Source organism: Chanodichthys erythropterus, chromosome 10, assembly GCF_024489055.1.
Source record: "Chanodichthys erythropterus isolate Z2021 chromosome 10, ASM2448905v1, whole genome shotgun sequence".
Lineage (NCBI taxonomy): Eukaryota > Metazoa > Chordata > Actinopteri > Cypriniformes > Xenocyprididae > Chanodichthys > Chanodichthys erythropterus.
Genome location: NC_090230.1, coordinates 20,957,368 through 20,980,235, shown reverse-complemented (window position 1 = coordinate 20,980,235; position 22,868 = coordinate 20,957,368). Strand labels below are relative to the sequence as shown.

Below are 22,868 nucleotides of genomic sequence, written 5' to 3'. Positions count from 1 at the left end.
TTATGAATAAGCATTTATTAATAAAAATATTGAAAAAACTTATGTTTATAAAACTTTTTCTTCTATCACTTTCAATGTGGTTTGAATGAAGTCTGTGTTTTACAGTGATAGTCCCTAAGACTGTCCCTAAGTTCTTTTCATCTGAGAAGCACAGGCGAACATTGCACTTGCTACAGTGTATTTGTGTATCCATTATTGCAGCATCTGCAGTGTCCTCTCTTCGTCTTTAATGGGAAATGTGCAATCATGTCTTTGCGTACATCCAGTGGGGGTATTCCGATGACATCTTGGCATTCTGAAATGGAAAAAGTAAAAAAAAAATTAATAAGTGAATAATACAAATGGGTCTTATATTGTAGTAGATAAACAAAGAATAGGGTGGTAGACCATGTGTTGAGGGTAGAGATCTAAGTATATTATCCATCAAAGTATTATAATTTCAATGCAAATGCTAATCAAAATTCCACTTCTACATTCAAACAATACTATCTGGCTGGCCTATTATGCGTTCTACTTATCATACTAAAGGAACACATGCATACCGCCAGAGCACTTACAGGTTCATGTTCAAGACCATTCACACCTGTCCCTGAAGAATGCAAAAGGCATCCCCCCAAAATCATTCAGAGCTCTTAATGCTATAAACTGCTACTTGGCCAACATTCAAAAAAATCTCAGGATCATTTAGAAGTTAAAAAACAAATAAACTACAAAGATACAGGCAGTTTCACTGCTCTGGATGATGGAGTTCTAAATCCCACATACAGTTTATTCCTGTGTTTAATTATGGTCTAAACTAAACTAAGTACAAATTCAACAGAAAAGCACATTTAGAACTTAGTTACAATGAATCTAAAAGTTTAAATTTCAATTTGTGACCATGTGAGAAGTGCAGTGTCCTTATGTAACATGTAGGAGCAGGCTATTTTGACTACCACTCTAGCCCAACGTTGTAGAATTACAACATGGACTTAAAAAGCTCTAAATCAAATTTCAAGTTTTCCAAAATAACTAAATATATCTGTGTTCTAGACATTGTAATAAACACACAAAAAATTATGTAAGGAAATTTACTTACTTGAATCTTGACAAATCCAGTCATGTAAAAAAAGGAGATGAGCTTGACGTGAAGTCTGCAGGTAGAGTAACTTCATGGCCAGATGACTGGACCTATAAACACTTATTCTATCCAATAGCATTGTGAGGACAAACAATAGAACCCATTAACTATGTAAATGTGGTCTTGAGAGAAAAAAACATTTGCAAGCCTTTTTTAAAAATGGTTGAAAGTGATGTTGTAATTTTGCAACAGTGGGCTTTACAGGGTTAACACAAAAGAAGATATTTTGAAGAATGTTGGTAATCAAACAATTAAAGGTAGCTATTGACAAAAATAATAATATTGGCTCTTGCTATACCGTCAACTGTCAGGTTAACAGCATTCTTCAAAATATATTCTGTGTTCAACAGAAGAAAGAAACTCAAGCAGGTCTGTGATTGTAGTGAATAGTGACCCCTGACACACAGCCCTTGTGCTAATAGTGGTGCTGTGCACTGCTTGAATGGGGGGTCATTATTTACAGTCATTCATGTAACTGAAGTTTGTTTTAGGCTAGTTGTCATGTATCTTAAAAATTTAAATGCTCCCACATCTAAAGACCGCTATGAGCACATGACATCATTTAGGCTACTGCTTGCTCTGTGCTGCTCCGATGAAGCTAACGTTAGTGAAAAAAAAAGGAAAATAATAAACGGCAAGAGAAAGCTACTTACTGACTTTTTAAGGGGTAAATTTAACTTTTTCAATCTTTCTACTATATCCACTCTGTGTCAGGGCTTTTGTATTCCTTACATAAACTGGAATCATTTAGCCTTACTCATTTTTCATTATTAATAGGCCCAGCTCTTCGGGGTGCAAGAACTGAGGTGACTTTTTAGTGATTATAAAGGGAGCGCTCTTTGTGAGCTTTCTATGCTATATATAATCCATTCAGAATTTGTATAAAACTTTTGTTTTTCGTGCTGCTAAGTGGACCAATGGCCACATACATGCAGCAAAGTTTCAGGAATGACAACGCATATAAATGTGGGAATTACTCTTGCAGTGGCACTGATTGTGATAATGTTTTTCCTGAAGGAAGTAGCCTTTTTGAGTGAAATAGTTAAATAGTCCACTGTCACACTGTAAAAACTTGCTGTAAAACAATGGCCAAATTCTGACAGTAATGTACTATTTTCCATTAAAACAGTAATATACCAAAAAAAAAAAAACAACAACATTGCATTCTGGGAAATATATGAAGACTTAAGATGCAAAAGCTTCTAATGCCATCTGAAACTTTCTTCTAAAATTAGCATTTTTATCAAGCTTGTATGTTTATGTTCAGTTATGTCACTTTAATGGCAATGAAAAGGACCTATTAATTGCCATTAAAGTGAAATTACTGAATCTAAACATACAAGCTTGATAAAAATGCTCATTTTAGAAGAAATTTTCAGATGCCACTAGGGGCTTTTGCATCTGAAGTCTTCATATGTTGTTTTCGTGAAAATAGCCTACAGGAATATATAGTGAATTAACAGCACTCAAAGTCGACACTCAGAGGCTGTGTTCTAAATCACACCCTATACCCTCATTCACTATTCCCTACATTAGCTCACTATATAGTACACTTGACAGAGTGACTGAAAAGAAGTAAGTGAATTCAGACACTGATGAACACCTGATAAGCAGAATCACTGAAAGAAACAAGACCAGAAAAAAGAGAAGAGATGAACAGAAACACAAGACTTCCGTGGCATGTTTGTGGCTTCCAAGTTTCAGTTATAAAAGCACACAACATTTGGTAAAGACACTTGCTCGTTCACATGGTTATTGCGGTTATCACGAAAGAGGACATGTTTGATATTTATGCTTTGAGATCAGGCATGCTCTGACGTGATCAGGAGCAGTAAAATCATAATGACACCACACAATAGAAGATTTTTTGGACAAAAAGTCATTTGCGACAAGCCTTGAATCAGGCCACACACCCCTGATCGCAAATTGTTCTCAAAATTGGGCTTATAATCTTGTGGCCAGCCTAATGCAAATACTGATCTCCACAATGGTGACATCTAACCAAACATTTTCAATTAAACATCAACATCTAAACTTTTGTTCATTCTCAATAAGAACTTATGTAGACGTATGACAGAAATAAAGTCAAACTGGTTCGTAATAAGTGTAATAATGTGTAATGGCTGCAAGTCATTTGTAGTAATTGTGTTTCTGCTTGTCTCTCCTCTTTTTCTGTTCTTGTTGTTCCTATTTCCTTCAGTGATTCTGCTTGTTAACAGCAGGTGTTCATCACTAATGCTCAATCATCTTAAATATTCACTTAATTCTCTCACTGGAACACAGAGTCAATGTTACTTTTACCCTTTGTAGTGTGGACACTAGAGGATGTTCCTATGGGGTTGAAAGGTGTAAGATAAAAAGACACACCCATGAAATGTATTTTAAAATCAATAAAAAAGTTAAAAACAGTTATACTCTATATATAACAGTTATATACTCAGTTATATATTCTGGACCTCAAAAGGTGCAATGACGTTGCTGCCAATCTGTGGTTCAAAAGTCCTTGGATTTCATCAAAAATATCTTAATTTGTGTTCTGAAGATGAACAAAGGTCTAACAGGTTTGGAACGACATGAGGGTGAGTACTTAAAGCTGCAGTCCGTAAGTTTTGCCTCTTTGTCGCCATCTTCGTTTGAAACCTGAAATTGCAGTTATTTGCAGAATTATTATCTTTATGTGGGTTGTTCATCGGCACGGCTCCTCAGCTTGGATGAATCAAATGTTTGCTGTCAGTCACCACATCGGTGTGGATACTGTACTTCAGAATCACAGATTCTATGTCTTGGAAGTATGACCAAAATAAGAATTTTCACCTGAGAATGTCATCTGAACATGTAACAAATCTGCCACATTTGTTCTGAAAAAAGTATTACAATAAAGCATTAAAATAAATTGTGCTACCAATGGTGATTAAATCGAACATCAAACCGTGCAATTATAATTGTTATACTTTGTTCTCAAATTGTTAATGTTAACAACATCAGCATTGCGTAACTATGTGTATTTAATTATTCCAGCTGCTGTGAGAAAAGGTTATAAATGATCCGCCATCTTCAGCATCCTCACATGATATAGCATACTATCTGAGACTCCTTCTTTATTTAAACAGACATGACATAATGGCACAAAGATGAACAATGGCATGCTCGAATTTCACGCGGAAATCCACCAGTACCACCCAAATTAGAAAACATTAATACAAGCTTACTGTTGTGAATTCCTGGCAGTTTTTTACAGTGTACACACACATTATTCTGTGACTGAAGTTTATTTTATCACTTTGAAATCCAGTAGACCACATCCTGTAGAGTGGTTTTGATAGTATCTGTCTCAGCAGATGCACATTGACCCTTAATGTTCTGAGTGTATGTACTGGATTATAGTGACACTTTTGGCCTTTTCACACTTGAAATAACCCCAGGTCATTCTAAACGCAATCCTGGGTTTTCTTTACGTTTCACAAACACTGCTAATACTTTATTTGGGGTTAACAATTAATCCTGGGTAGACTATTCAAAAGCTGACGTTTCACACTGTACATTAATAAACCCTGGGTTAACATCCTTATATGCACATTTGCAGTGGCAGTATCACCGACTGGACGAATGCAGCACACTATGTGTTTACATAAAGCTATAGCATTGCACATTCCATTTCATATACTGCTGACTATATTATCAAAATTTTCTAATTAACTTACAAGTTTTAGTTTTTATTTTTATATTTCTTTTTGTTGTATCTTATTTTATCTACTTTTTTAGTGAAATATATATTATTGTTCATGTAGCCTATTTAGCATCATGCTTCTTTAACCCTGGTATCTGGTACTGTTGGTATATCGGTCAAAAATTACTGATTGTTTTATTTCAGTGAAATGATTGTACTATATTTTAGTTCAATAATGTTTTTTAATTAATATTTTGTATTTTTATTGGATTTTATGGTACTAAATTATATATATTTGCAGTAGTTACAATCCATTTATTAACCTTTTGAGCATGGACCTGAAAGTGAAATTTCCAACTTAAACTGTCATAAATCTTGAATGCTTTGGAGCACAGACTTGGTCTCTTTTTAAAGACGACACTTGGCAGATTATTGCTGGAGTAAAACAAGTTTTAAAAAGCGAACTTGAAGTTCGAATACATTTTTACAATTATTGTTATGAAAAATGCACACTTTCAATTTTTATATAAAATATATATTTTCCAAAACACGTTTTACTCTAAAATTGTGAGAAAATCTAAACAAGCTGTATTCCATATCTGAGGTTGCTATCTCAAAAAATTTGCTTTCAGTATGAATTGGTTTGTGCGCAATACCAAATGTTACCAATAGATGTTAAATAATGTGACTATTTTTTCACATTTTTTTGACTATTATATCGAATCATGTCTATGATTTGTGTGTTCACACAGCCAGTGCCAAAACCTTTACCAAGTTTCGTACATACCGATAAATATAAAAATAATCAAACAAACAAGCAAACAAACAAAAAACATACAACTTTTTGGTCAAAAATTACTGAACAGCAGCAGGGGGTTAAAAGAGACTGCCTTCACCTTAATCAATACAAGCTGCTGTCCGCGATTTTTGGCCCTCTAGCGGTTAATAAACAGAACTGCACGCGTCTTGCGGAGGAACATTGTAGCCGGAGCTACTTTTACTTTTTCCATGTATGTCTATGGCGAGTCACGCAGTTACTGTGATACTCTGCGGCGAGTCCTACCAGTCCGGTCAGAATATAAACACTTATTATAAGTGTACCATAATGATTCAGGATAAGACAAAAACACGGCTTGAAAAATGGATTCATGTTGTATATTTTAAACATATAATTTTTGTAAATTTTTAACACAAAAAAAAGTTGCAGACTGCAGCTTTAAGCAGATCACTATATATACTATATATATTATATATGATCAAGTCTTTGTGAAGTCAAGGTTCATTTTATTTCAAAGGATACATTTATAATAGCATCAAAAAGAGAAAAAAACAGGAGAGAAGGAAGACAGAAAAAATACAGGGTATAACTTACAAGAAATTACCAAAATAAAAGGATTAAAAATAATCTATTTATCCATTTTGCTTTTTCATTTCTTGCATCTTTTAGGGACCAATAAAAAGTTAAGTTTTAAATAATATAATGTAAGGTTTATTATTTGTCCATTTTTGTTTGTGTAAATGGTATTTTCCATACATAAGTATTAAATTAGTCACCAAATTTTCCTCCAAACTGTTACTCTTATACAATAAAATCTTTACCAGATAGCCTGAATCTTTAATTTTTTGAGTTTAAATATTAGGTGTTCAATATCAATCCAAAATGGGTTAACACACATTCATAGAATAAATGTTTTATGGATTCTTCCTCTAAGTTACAAAAGACACACGTAGTCTCCACATCTATAAAAAGTCAAGGTTCACTTTGGAACACCTAGAAAATGTATGACGTGACACACCCGCTTTCTCAAGAAATCACGTGACTTGGAAGGTTTGATACTAGCCCATCAGCACCTGAATCATTGTTGTTGAAGATTTAGACGCGGTCAGAAGCGACATCAATATGAGGAACAATATTTTCATTTTTTGGGTTTTAATACTCGTGGACGGTGAGTCAACTTTATGTTTATTAATTCAACACTTTCGGTTTCAATATAAACCGGAAACAGACTGTTAACTTATTTTTTATATATATAATTTTTTAATTAGATTAATTTTAATTTTTTTATAAAACAGACATGTAGGGTAGACCATGTACATTTACAGGTAATAACTTGCCTGTGCATCCCTCCTTAATCGTGATTTTTGCCCCACACATGCGTAGTTAGCATCCTCTGATCATGGAAAATTACTATGCAGAATTCACAAAGAGTGATGCAGACGTAAGTAATGCTGCTTTCACGTGCTTTCTGAATTATTGTAAATACAAGTTTCCTATGTAAAAACCGCACATGAACGCCCTCCTTTTTCGAAACTTGAATGCGATGAGCTCGTTTATCACGACTTCAGAAGTGGGAATTTTCACGTGAAGGCAGCATTATTGAAGGTGTTTCATCTGTCCCTCTGTTCCAACTGTACTCGGTCTACCCCATCATTTTTCTATAAACTGACGTTGTGATAAATCACACTGCGAATAATGACAGATGACAGCAACATTTCAAGTGTATTTTAGGGAGAATGAGGTCTCTGCGGAACAAAAGTGGGCGTTTCTGTATTTGTGGGTGTTTTCAAACTGGTGGGTGTTTATATATCATGCAATGAAAATGATCTCTTTCACCCGACTCCACCCCTAAACCCTACCCACACTCTGAGGTAGACAAATCAGGTAACGCCCCTCTGTTTATGGCCTTGCCCACTGATCATTTATGTCCTGCAGAGTCCTGTACTTGATTTTAGGGGCAAGTTATTTGTTTGTTTGATAGTGAACACTTGAGGGCGCTGACGGCCTGTAATATTCTCGGCATGCATACTGTTTGAACAGCAGTAGCCTACTGTTTAAAATGAACGGTAAAGAAAAACGAAAAAATTAATCACTTTCTCAATCAATTATGAAAGGACTGCTGTTGTTTCAACCTTTCCTTTAAACATTAACTAGGTTGGGTTTGAATTATTGTGCTAATAAAAATATTCTGTTGTGTAAAGAGACATTTAACCTTAAAAGTAACATTGGATTATACAGTATACTTTCAGACAGTCTAAATTAATATGACCTTTTTTTTTCTTTTTTGCATATTTTGGTTGGCATGTGATCTTCATACAGCCACATACGTTTTCCAATTTGCATGTCTTGTAGACATTATTAGCCAAATTAGGCTTAATTTTATAGAGCATAATAAATTTGTTTACTTGAATTACCAACACTGTGAAAAATTATGTAAATTTACTGCTGATTTGGTGTGACCCTATTAGAGACAAAAGAAAGCATGGAGAAACAATCCTGCATAATGATCACACAACAAATGGTGTCATAAACAGACTGCACAACAACACAAACAGCCCGCAAGCGGAGGTCAAAGGTGACAACCGCATACCTGCTGGGTCATAAATCATGAGTCAAAAATATTTTTGGCACTTGGTGTATTATATTTTCTTTTCACAGCACAGCAGTAGTGATGCAGACTAAATCAAGATTCACTTGTCTGTTTCATAAATAATATAAAGACCGATCTCATTTGCTGTCTTTGCTATGGTGATTAGTGTAGCTTTTGATTAACTGAGACACTGCTGAGTTTTAATTTAGCATTGCACAAGAACATGGAGCATTATGAGAGAATGAAGTAAGTTAGGACCTTAAATGAGCTCATAACAGCCAATCTGTACTCAGTATGTGAATGTGAATGACAATGATCACTATAGAGAACTGCCCAAACTCGTGAAAATATATTATCAAATATAATCATGCAACATTTACCAGCACTATCAATAGAGCCAGTAGAGCTGTAAACAATATACTGTATTTACAGCACTGTTTCTGTTTGTTCTTCAGGTGTGTTTGGTGTTGATACAGATGGAGTGAAGTCAGTGTCAGTGATGGAGGGAGATTCTGTCACTCTAAACACTGATCTTACTGAAATACAGAGAGATAATAGGATAATATGGAAGTTTGATAAGGAAATCATAGCTAAAATTCACGAAGCAGAGACAATCTTTAATACATATGATGGGCATGATGGGAGATTCAGAGACAGACTGAAGCTGGACGAACAGACCGGATCACTGACCATCACAAACATCAGAACTGAACATGTTGGACTTTATAGTGTAGACATCAAGAGCACAGATGCAAAATTGAAGACATTCAAAGTTACTGTCCATGGTGAGTAATTCATGCCAATCAAACAGTTTAGATGCTGTGGAATGATTACAAGTTTTACTATTAGGGGTTAAACTTTATTTTTCAGCAACTGGAAAAATGATGTGCTAATGCTAATTTAGAGCAAAATGAGAGTAATTTCATCTGAAGAGGTTTATGTTATTTATTTATTTTATTTTTTTTGTCAACTTTAAATGACAAAATCGGATGTCTCCAAATGTTACAAAATTAAAATTGTATTGAATTGCAATTTGTTTATTAATTTCTCCTTCTTTTATTTCATCTTTTTCTTTAACCACATGAGACTATGGGTTACAGTTAGGAAGCTTTGTTCTAACTCTAAGAAATAAAAAGCCTTTTATTTGTTTTAAATCATGTGTGAGGCTATACTGAAATCCTTTTATAATGTTGGACTAAACACTAGAAGTACATTCAAAATGAGATATCCAAGGCTATAACCTAATCCAGTTTCTATAGCCCCTTTCACACAGCGGATTGATCCCAGAAAATTGCCATAGTGCCTTCTGCGAATGCAAACATGTCCCAGGATGGGAACCTAACATTGCCGGGATCGGTCCCAGAATGCACCCTGTGTGAACAGAAGGCAGGACCAATGCCGTAAGGGTTGTAGTGATGACTGAAGCTGAGATCATTCGCCAGCTTAGTGGAACGATACATGATGCTCTAGTTTATGATCGAATCAGAAAAACAAAACATTCGAGAAAGAAATCACAGATCATAAGCAAACTTAAGATGCAGTAGAGACATTATATGTCACATCCTGATGTCACGTGTCTTTATGGGATCTTTACAGGATGTGTGAACGCATGCACAGATTCCAGAAAATCACTGGCAGTGTGAATGAATCAGAATCAATCAATCCCAGGACAAATCCAGGGACACATTATCTGTGTAATTTCCAAAATCTCTGTGTGAAAGGGGCTATCTAAATTAAATTTATTAGCTTTTCACAGTATTTCACAATATCCAAAGCAGCTTTACTGGGCAAGCCAAATCCTACAGGAGAGAATAAGAAATAATTTGGTGGGATGAAGAAACCTGTTTGTTTTCAGTTGGTTTGGTGTTCAATAAAGTGCTTATAAGAAAATAAATATATATAGATGATAATGAGGTCTATAATGAGGTATATGAAGCATACAGGTTGGTATGAGAGACAAATAAATTAAAATGTTATGGCTTTAAGAAATTATCTCCAGAAAGACAAACATTATTTAAAACATAAGTAGTCTATAGCCTAACGTTAGCCACTTTACATTGCCGATCACGCTAAAGTTAACCTAGATAAATGCTATATTAGGTGTATAAATATGTTTTGTATATGCGCCTAATATTAGCACACATTTACCTAAGCTGTAGCCAGCTATGAGGTCACTGAGGTCTGCGAGGTGTAAGGTACAACGGAGCTAAAGTCGCACCGGAGTAAAAGGCACCTTTTATTTCCCTCTAAACCACTAGATGGCACACAAACTTGCCGCAGCACTTTCCAAAACATCCACTTTTCAAGATGCACGTGTAAATTTGGCTGATCCTCGACACAATCACGAGCAGCAGCGCAAAGTTGATTCTGCACAGACTTGGCAACACTGGAGCTGCATCTGCAGTCTGTCACCACTCGTCAAAGTCAACATATTTAAAAAGTATCAAAGTAGGAGGTCTTTATGTTCATAGAAGCTGTTGAGCGTGAATTCCAGCGTGACGCTTCAGTTAACGGTCATAAAGTCTGAGATAAAATGTAAATGTAAAATGTAAGCTAAACTAAACATTTCGTATTTGACAGCTGTTTTACCATAGAAATGTTAAACAGACGACAAAAATAATGAAGGATGCAAACTAATAAACTTTTGTCTAATTTCGCCATTTTAAATTGAAATTAGGCAGGCCTATATAATTTACGTAATTCATGTAATGTAATAATCAGTAACTATCAAAAAACATCAACAAAGAAATTTTCATCATATTAGGCATAAGATAAATAATAAATGTGCACATATTGTGAATGAATTTAATAAACTTAGTTACCTAGCTTTCCTGGTAGCCTTCAGTAAATTAATTAATAAAATGATTCATAAAACATATATCAGTTGACCTTCTGTTAACTTTCTTCACTGCAGATAAAAATGAAAAGACTTTGACTGATTCAAAGCTCAGCTTTAAGGGGGGAAGAGATACAGAGCAAGATAAGTAGACTGAGAGAAAGAGAAAGAGTGATAAAGATGGAGAAGTGGAGAGAGAGCAGGTATTGGCAAATAATCTACTGCCCACTGATATGGTTTTAAAGTTATTTCTATCCTTTTTTTTTTTTTTGGCCTTCAAATGTCCTAAAATGCATATGAACCCCCCTAACTACTTCAAATTTGGGACCTCAGTGATTATAAAACCCTGTCTATACCTATGTTTTAAATAAGACATTAAGGTTTGACATTACCTTTTTGTGGTCATTCTTTACCCTAAATGTTCCCACAATTTGGATTTTCTACAACAGCCTAATTAAAATTTAGTTAACCAAGACATGTGGTGTGTTGGTTGCACCATCATTTTCTGACTGGCTGAAATGCAGATGACTGATTTTTTTTCCCTTTCAGTGAATCTGTATTTAAAGAGCTGAATCTGAAATGCTTTTGCAGTTTTCCTTGAAACAGAAAAATAATGTTATAGGAGCAAAGTCTGTTCAAATTTTCAGTCTCAGATTTTAGACTCCTTTTCACATGTATATTTCATATGATTGTGTGGAAATTACAGCATTATAAGCATTTTGTGTTTGTTCTCATGTGTTTGTTGCTGAGACAGATGAAGTGGTGTCAGTGTCAGTGATAAAGGGAGATTCTGTCACTCTACACACTGGAGTTACTGAAAAACAAAGAGATGATCAGATAGTGTGGAAGTTTGGAGAACAAGGCGACCTCATTGCTGACTTAACCAGTTAACAGTCGCCCCCACTAGTTGAGCTCAAATCCAAACCTGACATACACAAACTAAAACAGTCACAGTTCATGAGCTGTTTGTACTAGAGGTGTAACTGAGGTCTCTTTAGAAAGATGAGAGGTACCAGTTTGATGTTCAAGTCTCAAAATTAAATACCCTAATATAGAAAAACAGTAAGAGAAGCTTAAGTATTTTGGACAGTATTGATCTATTAATTTAAAATAAAAGATATTTAGAAATAAATGTATGAAAATGTGCCAGAGCAACTTAAAAAGCTAGTGACATTAAAGCCACATGTCTGAACAAGATATCATTTAAATTTAAAGAGGCACCACTAAACAGGAGGTTCCTGTAAGCTTTGTTTTTCTTAGTGAAAGTACCTTAAAAAAAACAACAACAAAAAACAAACACTTGGAGATCCCATCAATATGAGGTGAAATGCAATACAACACTATTTACAGCTGAACACAACTGTTGAAGCAGCAATTTATTAACACAAAAAAAAGTTGTCACGCTGGCACAAAAAAGCACAGTCACAAACATGACTGGAGGTTTCTGTCTATCTTTTATTCCTACTCTTCCTTTCTTAATTAAATCTAAAATATTTTACCTAAATGTTCAAATCTGTAATTCCAGACAGTTCTTTTGTCATCTTCCCTTCTCATATTCACACTTTTGCATTATGACAGATATACAGCAAACCTTCGCAGCTATACATTTCAAATAACTTTGCACACTGTTTTTAGCAAACTCCGGTCTGGCTTCATTCTGATATGAACTTTTAATCATCCAATCAATTCTGATGTATAAATCCAAGTCCTGCCCTAATTGTTCCTCAATGAATTTCATGTTTCACTTGTTAATGCATTACATTATGTAAGTAAAATAGCTTTTGAAATCCATTTCATGCTGATTTTAACAGTTTGAAGTGATGTGTGTTAAGGTAATGTATGTTTTCATTATTAAAATATGTCCCCATTTGATATACAGACTTGACAAAAAAAATAAGCCATTTGTATTGGTTGATTCCCTGAAACGTTTAACTTTGTGACTGTGTGGCACTATCGAACACTGAAACATCTAGAGCAGTCTGATCGCAACACTGGCTCAACCAATGAAATGAGTTTGGGGCGGGGCTACCTGTTTGGAAAAACAAGGGGGGCAATACAGTCATTGACAGACAGGGGGAGTGTTCAGAAAACATGTTTGATTACAAGTCATTATTTTTGTAATTCAGTTTTGTTACACCACTGGTGCATAAATTATTTAATACACCCACAGTAAGGACACAATACTAAAATACCTATAGGTTATACAAACTTGAAAAATTACAAAAGGCTGATTGCAGAATACAAACAATTCTCCTTAACAATATTTGCTGGCTACTTTTTGCATCCATCAGAACTTTACTAGTTTTTTTGTGCAGTTATAAGTCGGCCATATTTGGACGTCCCAACAGCTGGTGACACTGTTCGAATGTTTTGATTGTTTGACCAATCAGCGCTTCACAGAGAATGCTGGGGGCGGGGCTATTGTGTTCATTAGACTCAAGCAAACATGGTAAAAAAGCGTTCACCACTGAAACAACATTGGTGTTCGTAATACACTGGAAATTTGATAAGATTATTATTCAATCTGAAGACATGTTATGTAAACAATGTCAGATTAATCGACATTCCTCTTAAATCAACACTTTTTGGACTAAAATGCCTTAAATAATTTCATGCCCTGCTTTATTGCCTTTGAAATATGCCTATGTTTGTATGATTGAATTTTTCTGCCATCTTCTCTGGACAAAAATAATTCACAACTCTCAGATTCGTTGTTGTGTGTATTGTTGCAATCTCTTAATATGAATTAAAATTATGTTGTCGCTGTGACATTACAATCATAAATATCAATGCTTGAGCCTTTAAACTTCCACGTGACATATTTTTTTGGTTAATATTAAAATTTTTATAGTGAAATTATTCAATAAATGTTAACTTACAAACCTCGGAACCGGCCATGGTCTCGTGAAAGTTAATGGATTAAACAGCCCTGTTGACTCGAGCTGGAAAAACATTCATCTGAATGATCAGACCGGGGACCTCACCATCAGAAACATCCAAATCGATCAGTCTGGAGATTATAAAATGGAGATCAACAACATCAGTATGATTTTACACAGAAAATTCTATATGGCTGTTGGTGAGTAGCTGTTCTGTTAAATTCTGTATTGACTCTGTGATGACTTGCAAACAGCTAGATGTTCAAAATAAGTTTACATTAAGATGCAGGGCATACAGGATTTCTTTAATAGCCTAATTTGCTAAGATGGATTTCCATTTGTTTAGTCATGTGCTAAACTTTGGAATTATTATCTTAAAATGTTTATGTTGTTTCCAATAATACAGTCCTAAAACTGTAATATGGCTTAATATAAATCATCTTTTTGAGCTGTGACCCGCCCCCCTGCATAAAGAACAACTTAGCACCTCATAGACAACACGTGACAAAAGTACGTAACACGTCTTGTTTTCAATTTCAAGTTTCATTATCAGTATTCAGGGTTGCTATGTTTTTAATGTCAAATTTAATGCTTTTTAAGACCTGAAAATTTAATACCATGTGTCCATACGAGAACATACACCTTCATTTACCTGCATATTATACTAATACATATGTATAATATCATGTGGGGACATTCATGGACATGTTTTTATTTGAAATGGACAAAATATAAGAAATGCTTGAAGGAAATTAAACTCTTATATCATATGCAAGTCAGCGTTTGCAAGAGGTTGGAACAAGCTGGAACAAGCTCAGGTTTTACTTGTCTAATTCTTTGTTGTGTCATAGCAGGTAACCTTTTCAAGAGAACTTTGCTTTGCTTTCCTTCCCATCACCTTCTCTCACTTCCGCTGTCTGTCTGTCATTGAGATAAACATCAGCTTCTCTAATCTAAAGGTGCAGCAGGGATAGAAGTGATATATGTATAGTGCTGTACAATACAAGTTGAACAAGTCATTGAAATTACAAAATAAAATGAAAACAAATGATTTATTTTATAACAAAAAAAGGAATATCTGGAGCATTACTACTTTTAACGTCAGTCATACTCAGATGCGAAACAATTATTCAAAGAAATATTCCGATGGTTAATCATATATTCTTCATATGTGTTTGTTGCTGTGACAGGTGGTGTGAAGACAGTATCAGTGAAGGAGGGAGATCCTGTCAATCTACACACTGGTGTTATTGCAATAAAGGGATTTGATGTGATATTATGGAAGACTGATGGTGATCTTGTGGCTGAAATCAATCAAGTTACCAATCGGTTCTCATTATATGACAGCGGTGATGTGAGATTCAGTGGCAGACTAGATCTTGATCGTCAGTCTGGAGATCTCACTATCAGTGATGCTGAAACCACAGACTCTGGAGTTTATCATCTACACATGAGCAGCAGCACACACACCTTACAGAGGAACATCAGTGTTACTGTCAAGAGTGAGTAGATCAAAAGTATAAATATTTTTGAACATAAGATATTCTATCCAAGAAATGAGAAATTTGTAGAGGAACTCACATTGGTTGAGTTTTATACTTCTCTCTTTTTTTTTTTTTTGAAGATAACACTTCAATTCCTTAAGTCAGCAATTACAGAAAAAAACAGTTATTTAAACCACTTTAATGCAGTAATTTGTCTGTTATTTTAAAGCAGACATGTGGATCTGCTTTCTCAACCCAGAAATGTTTTCTGAAAACACCTGCGATTACTGATAAAGAAGCAACTCTACAAAAGTCAAGGGTCAGGAGCTCAACTAAAACAAACACTGATCTCCACGATGGTGACCTTAAACAAAACATTTTCAATAAGACATCAAAATCTAAACCTCTGTTAATTCTCAATATGATCTTCTGTAGACGTGTGTCAGAAATAAAGTCAGTCTGGTTAGTAATAAGTGAAGCTGGTAATGCTGTTTGTGGAGTTGTTTAATCAGATCTTCAGTTGATTTCATCTAAGGCTGTAGCTGAAGAAAGTTGTAGTTTGTGTTCTTATTTCTCTTTCTTTCAGTGTTTGTTCACAGCAGGTGTTTGAATGATTGAAAGAATGTTTCAGGAACATCATACTAACATTTAAATAACATTCTACTAACATTAAGGAAACTGGACATTTTTATGTTCCCAGAACCAACACTGAATATTTGGAGAACATAGTGTTGATGTTTATAGTGTTTGTTAGATCAGACACATTCACACTAACGACTGTCTTTATCATTACAGATTCAGGTAATTCAGGTGCTGTATCAGGGATATCTGGTGCCAGTGTTGCTCTGGTGGTTTGGGCTGTAACTGTTTTTTTACTGCAAGAAGTATAAGTAGCCAAGGCAAAGGTGTAAGTATTACATACAAATCAAATAGCATTACATGTGTAAAAAAAAAAAAAAAAAAAACATTTTGAATGTAAAAATATAATAGAAAACAAAAGGATAGGCCCGCTTTTAAACATGAAACTGAAACCGCCAGTAGGTGGCAACAAAACACTTTATTTATTCAATGGCTTTGTTCAAAGCAGCTGATACATTTAGTAAGGAAACACCCCAGCATGTTGCTCAGAAATGCAAAACAGCTTGATTTGTTTGGAACAATTTTTGTTTTCCTCTTTGCTAAAATAGCAAAAACTTGTCCAAAATTGTGTCTAAAATGTAAATTGCTTAATATTACCTTTTGTTTATTGAATGTTTGTATAAAATCAATATTAAGTTTGCAATCATGCTCGTGAAAACAGCTCTCGTGCTCTTGTTATATTGCTTAATTATATCCTGTGTTATAATATAAAACACAAGATCTCCTTCAATATATTTTTGCAATCATATCTTGAATATTCTTTTCTTTTTTTTCTTTTTTTTTTTGAAAAAATCCTGCATTGATTTTGAACCTGGCACAACAAAAACAAAAGACTCAACATTAGAAATAAGTTATTGATTGCATTTTAAGCAATAAGTTTTACATCAAATCACATTAATGATGTTAACAAATAAATCAGACAATGTACCAACAATTTAGTGATATCCTGATTTAGTTGTGATCTTGACCGGTCTTGAGATAAAATCCAGAGTCCTCTTTTAGGCTGAGACTGAGTACAAATGTGGTTGAGACCAAGACAAGGCCAAGACCTTAAAAAAATGGTCTCGTGTACTAAAAAGCTAGTACCTTTTATTTCCATTTTTTTTTTCCTTTTTAAAATTGGTTTCAAAGTTGCAAATTTGTAAAAACAGTGATAAAAGTGGCATCGCCAACTACTGACCTGGCAGCATAATACAGCGTTTTTAGTCATTTTCGTGGATTAACCTGGAATATGCAATTTCACAAAAGAAAACCTTTTCTCTTTTTAGTACATTGTTGTCGTGTAAACGTACCCTAAAGGCTAAACTTGCATTTAAATTAACATTTACAAATCACAACATATTCTCCACAGTGTGTAATACATGGTGTACTCATAAACAAAAACAAGTGTAATGCAGGAGAACATATAGCTAATATTATTATCAACTTTATTATCAACGCTATTATTTATTCATTACTATTTTCATTTTGTTTTTAACTTGGTGTGTTTACTGTGAATCTTTGTTTTTTTTATCAGGTTTCATGGAAGAAAAAGTGAATCAAACTCAGGATGAGGATGAATAATGAGAAGAATCAACCTGTAATAATCTGTAACAATGTAAACATGGGCTTTGCATGACATACTGATCAGTGTGGCTATATGTAAGAATTTCTTGTATTAATCTTTTTATAATTATTATTGCCAATATGTAAACAGATAGAAATGAAACTTGAAAACTATACCTTCCACAACTTGTCTATGAAAGCCTGACTAATTTTTATGCAAAAGACTTGTCAGTTTCCCTGGGAAAATCCAAAGGATGTAACTTTTACATACGCTCCCGAGAGCCTCTCTTCCATATGACACATGAAATGAATGCTTATACAATGTTCAGGACAATGCTGAAAGAGCTGTTCTGTACTGTAATGTCAATGTGTCAGGCAAACATGGGTTAATTTAATCTATAGTCTTAAATTAATGGCCACTGGTGTCGCTTATAACAAGGGTTTCTGAATTTTACTTTTAAAGACATCTTTAACTCGTCTATAGTTTCTGGTACGTTGTTTTGTTTTTTTTTTATGTACATATTTTTGACATAAATCATGCTTAATGTATTTTTTATTTTATTTTTTTTTGCCTCATGCTTGATTACTATAGGACAAAAAGGAAAATTGTCCTGTCTGACAGTGTTTTCTGTTTTATGAACTACTGACCTTTTTGTTTCCTGGTCAGATGTGATTATAAAAATATGAGCTGAATTCAAAATGATTATTTGAGACCCATGTGGTCATGAATGCAGATATGCTGCTGTTTTATGTAATCTTTTCTGCACTCTAATGAACAAACTGATTCATGTTTAAAGATCTTTTTTTTAATTAATCAAAAGAAAATGTTGTATTCTTTCTGAATTTCATGAATACCTGATTTTTTAAAAATTAGTTTTATTGTGGACTGCAATTCACTGCATACATTTCCTAGTTTTGTCTTAAAAGTGAATCCTCATTTATAATTTTTCTGTATCACGGGTATTTGTTTTTAATTTTTCTGTATCATGGGTATTTGTTTTTAACTTTTCTGTATCACGGGTATTTGTTTTTAATTTTTCTGTATCAGGGGTATTTGTTTTTGTTTATAATTTTTCTGTATCACGGGTATTTGTAAAGCTCATATGCCTATCATGAGTAATCTGAAACTGGTGTTTCTGCTAAGTGTATCTTAAGATTATTTGCATGAAGATTTGTGACTGATCTTATGGGTGTAATTTCTGTTCCATTAATATGTTCATACAGTGCTCATTCATGGATCAATGTGCAAAAACACAATAAAGCCAATGTCTAAAACTGGATAAAACTAAGACTATTATATGGTGTCAGAGTGAACAGGGTGGATGGATTGTAAGATGTTGAAATTGGCCAAGGCATAAAGAAAGAATATGCAGGATATTATCATGTCTTATCAGTAGGAGTGTCTCATCTATACATTTTAATGGGATCTCATTGGCATCAGACACCTAAAACTGACATAAATAATGCAAGAAATATTTAAAAAATGTTGAGGCAGAAGGAGAAAGAAACTAGACAAAAGACTGTTTATTATTGCTATATTATGTGCATGACTGTCATTAAAGGGATAGTTCACCCAAAAATGAAAATTTGATGTTTATCTGCTTACCCCCAGGGCATCCAAGATGTAGATGACTTTTTTTCTTCAGTCAAACGCAAATTATGATTTTTAACTGCAACCGCTGCCGTCTGTCAGTCAAATAATAGCAGTGATTGGGAACTTGAACAATAAGAGTCGAAAAAACTTGCATAGACAAATCCAAATTAAACCCTGCGGCTCGTGACGACACATTAATGTCCTAAGACACGAAACGATCGGTTTGTGCGAGAAACCGAACAGTATTTATATCATTTTTTACCTCTAATACACCACTATGTCCAACTTCGTTCAGCTTCCGGCTAGTGAAGTCTGATCGCGCTCTGACAACGGAAGTGATGTTTCGCGCTCAGGCCCGGATTAGGAACACATTGGGCCCTGGGGCTATAGCAACACCAAGGGCCCCCTTTCATCTGATTGCCATGCCACAGTATCTTGTACCACAAGAATTTTTTTTTAAATTGTTATTATTTTTATATTTTTACAAATTTCATTTTATCAAATCATTTTATATAAGCACAAGCACACTAAATATTCCATGCTATTTAACATATTTTAAAATGTATTTAACATATCAAATATTTAACATATTTTAAAATTGTATTGCATTTATTGCTGACACAATAATTCTTTCCTCTTATTAACACAAAATAAACTATTTTGAAGAATGTGGGTAACCAAACAGTTGATGGTCCCCAGTGATTTCCACATTATATATATTTTTTTCCTACTATGGAAATGAATGGGGACCAGCAACTGTTTGGTTACCCACATTCTTCAAAATATTTTCTTTTGTGTTCAACAGAAGAAAGAAACTTATTCAGGTTTAAAACAACTTGAAAGTGAGTATGTGATGACAGGATTTAAATTTTTGGGGTGAACTATCCCTTTTAAGGACAAGGGTCCGCATGCTAACTATTAGTATGCTGTCACTTTAAGAGCTGCACGCGTCACAACTCACTTCAGACATAACCAACTGTGTTTATGTAAACCTTTTGTGTATTTGACAGTATTATAGCGCAATCAGACGCGAAAGATGAAGTCCAGTAGTCAGGTGCTGTTTGACAGGCTTAAGTGTGTGTGCACGCTTCGGGTGTATGGGGTCAGAAAAAGCGCATCTCAGAACAGCACACGAATGACATGTTTAACTGGCAGGGCTTTAAAGCACATGCAAATAAAGAACTTTTGTGATTGCGAATAAGTGCAGTGTCCCATGAGTAACTCTACCGCTGTGTTAACATGTGATGTGAATGTGTCGAGGTCGAGTTGTACGGATGGAGGCACCAGAACTGCAACTGATAAAATGTGCTTCAAAGGCAGATAGTGGAAACAAGTCACACGACATTGGTGTTCGTCAAAAAACAGTAGGAAAGTTAATTCGGGATTTTTACATGGGTGATGATGATAAGAGAAAAACACTGACATTCTGAATTCAAACGGCAAATCAATCGACACGACCGATGTCATGGCACGAACTGTAAAGTGATTTTGATTGGACGGTGATTTATCAGTCAGGCACATTTTCCAATCATTTTTTTCTTGTTATTTTATTAGACACAAATCAACCACCTTTGACTTGTCAATCTCATTTCCTTCAGCCAATCACGGGCCCCCTCTACCCGCGGGCCCTGGGGCTTCAGCCCCACCTAGCCCTTATGTTAATCCGGCCCTGCTCGCGCTCATTGAAGTATATGGGCGAGACATCACTTCCATCATCAGAACGCGTTTTTTGACCTCACTAACAGGAAGCTGAACGAAGTTGGACATAGTGGTGAATTAGAGGTAAGAATTATATAAATAATGTTCGGTTTCTCGCACAAACCGATCGTTTCGTGTCTTAGGACATTAATGTGTCGTCACGAGCCGCAGGGTTTAATTTTGATTTGTCTAAGAAAGTTTTATTTACTATTATAGTTGAAGTTCCCATCTACTGCTATTATTTGACTGACAGACGGCAGCGGTTGCAGTTAAAAATCATAATTTGCGTTCGACTGAAGAAAAAAAGTCATCTACATCTTGGATGCCCTGGGGGTAAGCAGATAAACATCAAATTTTCATTTTTGGGTGAACTATCCCTTTAATGAAAGTCATGTACATAATATTGTATAGCAATAATAAACAGTCTTTTGTCTAGTTTCTTTCTCCTTCTTCCTCAACATTTTTTAAATATTTCTTGCATTATTTAGGTCAGTTTTATAGTCTGATGCCAATGAGAAATTTTCATTTTTGGGTGAACTATCCCTTTAACCAGAAGAACAACAGCAGACATGCCCATCAGAGCAGTGACGAACAATCAGATCACAGCTTCAGTAGAATCAAAACAGAGGGAACAGCCTGAGGAATAAGGACAAAAAGTTGAGCAGTGAACAAATGCATTATAATCATCTTTCACAAAAATCCAGTTATGATGGATTGATGGGATTGTTGAGCAATGAGCACACAGCTGTAGGTGTTTTTATCCTGATATTCCACCTCCAGAGGTAGAGAGAGACTGATGCTGAGATCAGACACACTGATGCTGGACAATAAACTGTTTCCTTTGTACCAGGAGAGAGTCACATGACTCACATTCACAGCTGAACACAGGACGATCCTTGAAGACCTTTCAGCTGATAAAGAACATTGTGAAGAGTCACTGAAGATTACAAGAGCCAGAAACACAAGAAAATAAACAAAACTAGAAAGATTTTATATTGTTTACAACATGAATGAAGACTCACCATAAACAGTGACACTGAATCACTTGGTTGACTTCTTTTTCCTGATAATGACGCTCATCTGGTTTTAGCAGCCAAGTCTGTTAGGTGCAGTGTGTACATTTTAGTGACATCTAGCGGTGAGGTTGCGAATTGCAATATAGAGAAGCTACGGGTGGCCAACAGGACAAAGATGTCGTCATCTGAGACAGCAGAGAGTTGCCAGTCAAGTAAACATGCTCTGTAGAGCAGCTTGTCCACTTAGGGCACATGTGTCAAACTCAGTTCCTGGAGGTCCACAGCCCTGCAGAGTTTAGCTTCAACACTGGCCATGAGGCATCTAAATATTATTCTTATTAGTCAGTTGGGCTAAAATATTAGTTCAGTGGTTAAGATATTTTGAGGAAATATTTGGGATGCGCATTTGCAGATGGAGAATGCACTGTAAAAATTATTTTCATGATTTGTTATCATAACTTTTTTTTTCTTTTGTCAAATCAACTTAGATAATGTAGTTCAGATAAAATAATATTTTGAGTTTCTGTTGATTAAACTAATCGCCTTAAGTGTAACTCAATTTTTTAAATTTCAATGAACTAAAAATTTTAAGGCAACTATTTAACTTACTTTTTAAGTTAAATCAACAATTCTTTTTTTACAGTGGGGAGGATCAAGAGATATTAGAACACGTCTCATACAAATTAAAATCTTACACATATTCTATTGGACAAGCCAGAAGGCTGTTAAGAGCGGGTTTTAAGGATAATCCTGAATGTTAGCGATGCCATATTTTAAAGATATCACAGACCAAGATCTCTGTCCTAGTTTATTCTTGGTGACCTTCGGCCTTTAAGTCATGTTAAAAAAAAATAAAAATCAGAGTGGATACAGAGCTGCATCATGTAGGACAGACGTGTGATAGTAAAAAACTACAAATATTCCAGAAAGTTTTGTATATTTTATCCTATGATTTTCTCACGTATTAAGTCCTATAGAGCAGTAAGGCAACAAGTCAACTGCCACAAGGCTTGTTCGACTTC

At 34.8% G+C, this 22,868-nt stretch overlaps 1 protein-coding gene across 1 annotated transcript; it reads left to right on the top strand.

Moving 5' to 3' along the window:
- The first annotated feature begins 6,603 nt into the window (after positions 1–6,603).
- Positions 6,604–18,812, top strand: LOC137027912 (uncharacterized). Its single transcript, XM_067396532.1, has 7 exons — positions 6,604–6,733; positions 8,611–8,940; positions 11,746–11,874; positions 13,915–14,070; positions 15,061–15,372; positions 16,150–16,261; positions 17,510–18,812. The coding sequence occupies exons 1-6, from the start codon at positions 6,688–6,690 to the stop codon at positions 16,242–16,244; spliced, it is 1,068 nt and encodes a 355-aa protein (XP_067252633.1). The 5' UTR covers positions 6,604–6,687; the 3' UTR covers positions 16,245–16,261; positions 17,510–18,812.
- Positions 18,813–22,868: the final 4,056 nt, after the last annotated feature.